The 1,066-nt window shown below is 28.3% G+C and overlaps 1 protein-coding gene across 1 annotated transcript; it reads right to left on the minus strand.

Annotated features, from left to right (window-relative positions):
- Positions 1-44: 44 nt before the first annotated feature.
- LOC106792961 (alkylglycerol monooxygenase-like) lies at positions 45-992 on the minus strand (the record flags this gene model as incomplete). Its single annotated transcript, XM_014759490.1, is given in 4 exon segments — positions 45-207; positions 314-417; positions 519-670; positions 866-992. Coding segments are annotated over 4 exon segments (511 nt in total), but the record flags the coding sequence as incomplete, so codon positions are not given.
- Between the last annotated feature and the right edge of the window lie 74 nt (positions 993-1,066).

A 1,066-nucleotide genomic window follows, 5' to 3' on the forward strand; every position in this document is an offset into this window, starting at 1 on the left:
AATAATAATAATAATAATAATAATAAATATATTACAATATCTACCGTGATGAACGCGATGATGTTTAGGAGTATTAAATATTAATTCCAAGGGTCCAAGATTGTCAACAATTGTCGTGTGTATCCAAAATTGATAAATTAAATTGAATTGATGATGTGCAATAAAGTGTGATGGGGGTATGAAGAAAGCTAGAGGTAAATAGAAAATCTGCAAAATATAAATATATATATATATATATATATTATACGTGTGTGTGTGTGTGTATTAGGCATATGAATTTATTATTCTTTTTTTCTATTTATTTTTAACTTACAAAATTGCACCAATGTTGTAGCACAGATTGACGCAGACTAACCGCGAGATTAAATTCCTCACTGCTGTGGTGTACTTGATGGTGAGCCCATAAAAAGTGTACTTCTATATATATATATATATATATAAAAATTACTAATCCAGTTATTAAATAATAAATAATATCAATTAAAAATCAATAGACAACAAAAAGGTGGATACTTAACCATGATTACTACGATGTACCCAATAATAACAAAAATCTACCCCCAAAGCGGTGATGTACCAAGTCCAAATAGAATTCCATGGTAAATTCCATAGATGATAATTATCATAAATAACAATATAAACGTAATATTCTGCTCCGCGAAACAATATGCTGTAATATTCATATCAAAATCAACGAGGATTCGTGAGAAAATTCTATGGGGGCGGGGACGGGGGGGGAGAAGGGCGGGAAGATTTCTTTTTTTTTTTTATTACGTAATTAAGAATTTTGTTATTTTTCATTATCACGTAAATAAGCTGTAATATAAGAAGCAAAATGGAAAATAAAAGCATTACCTATGCTTACCGGCCAGACTCTTGAAATATCCAATGAGAAAACGATGTCACTTGATCGTTCAATCTAAACGATTTTTTTTTATACTTAACAGTTAATATCATTTGTTCTAATACGATTAAAAAGAAGAATGGTATCCAGATCTAACAGAAAAAAAAAATATTCTTTAATATTAATGTGGATATTGTTTTTAATATTGTTTTATATATATAT

Source organism: Polistes canadensis, unplaced genomic scaffold (assembly GCF_001313835.1).
Source record: "Polistes canadensis isolate GaletaPanama2010 unplaced genomic scaffold, ASM131383v1 scaffold_3791, whole genome shotgun sequence".
In the NCBI taxonomy this organism is placed as follows: domain Eukaryota; kingdom Metazoa; phylum Arthropoda; class Insecta; order Hymenoptera; family Vespidae; genus Polistes; species Polistes canadensis.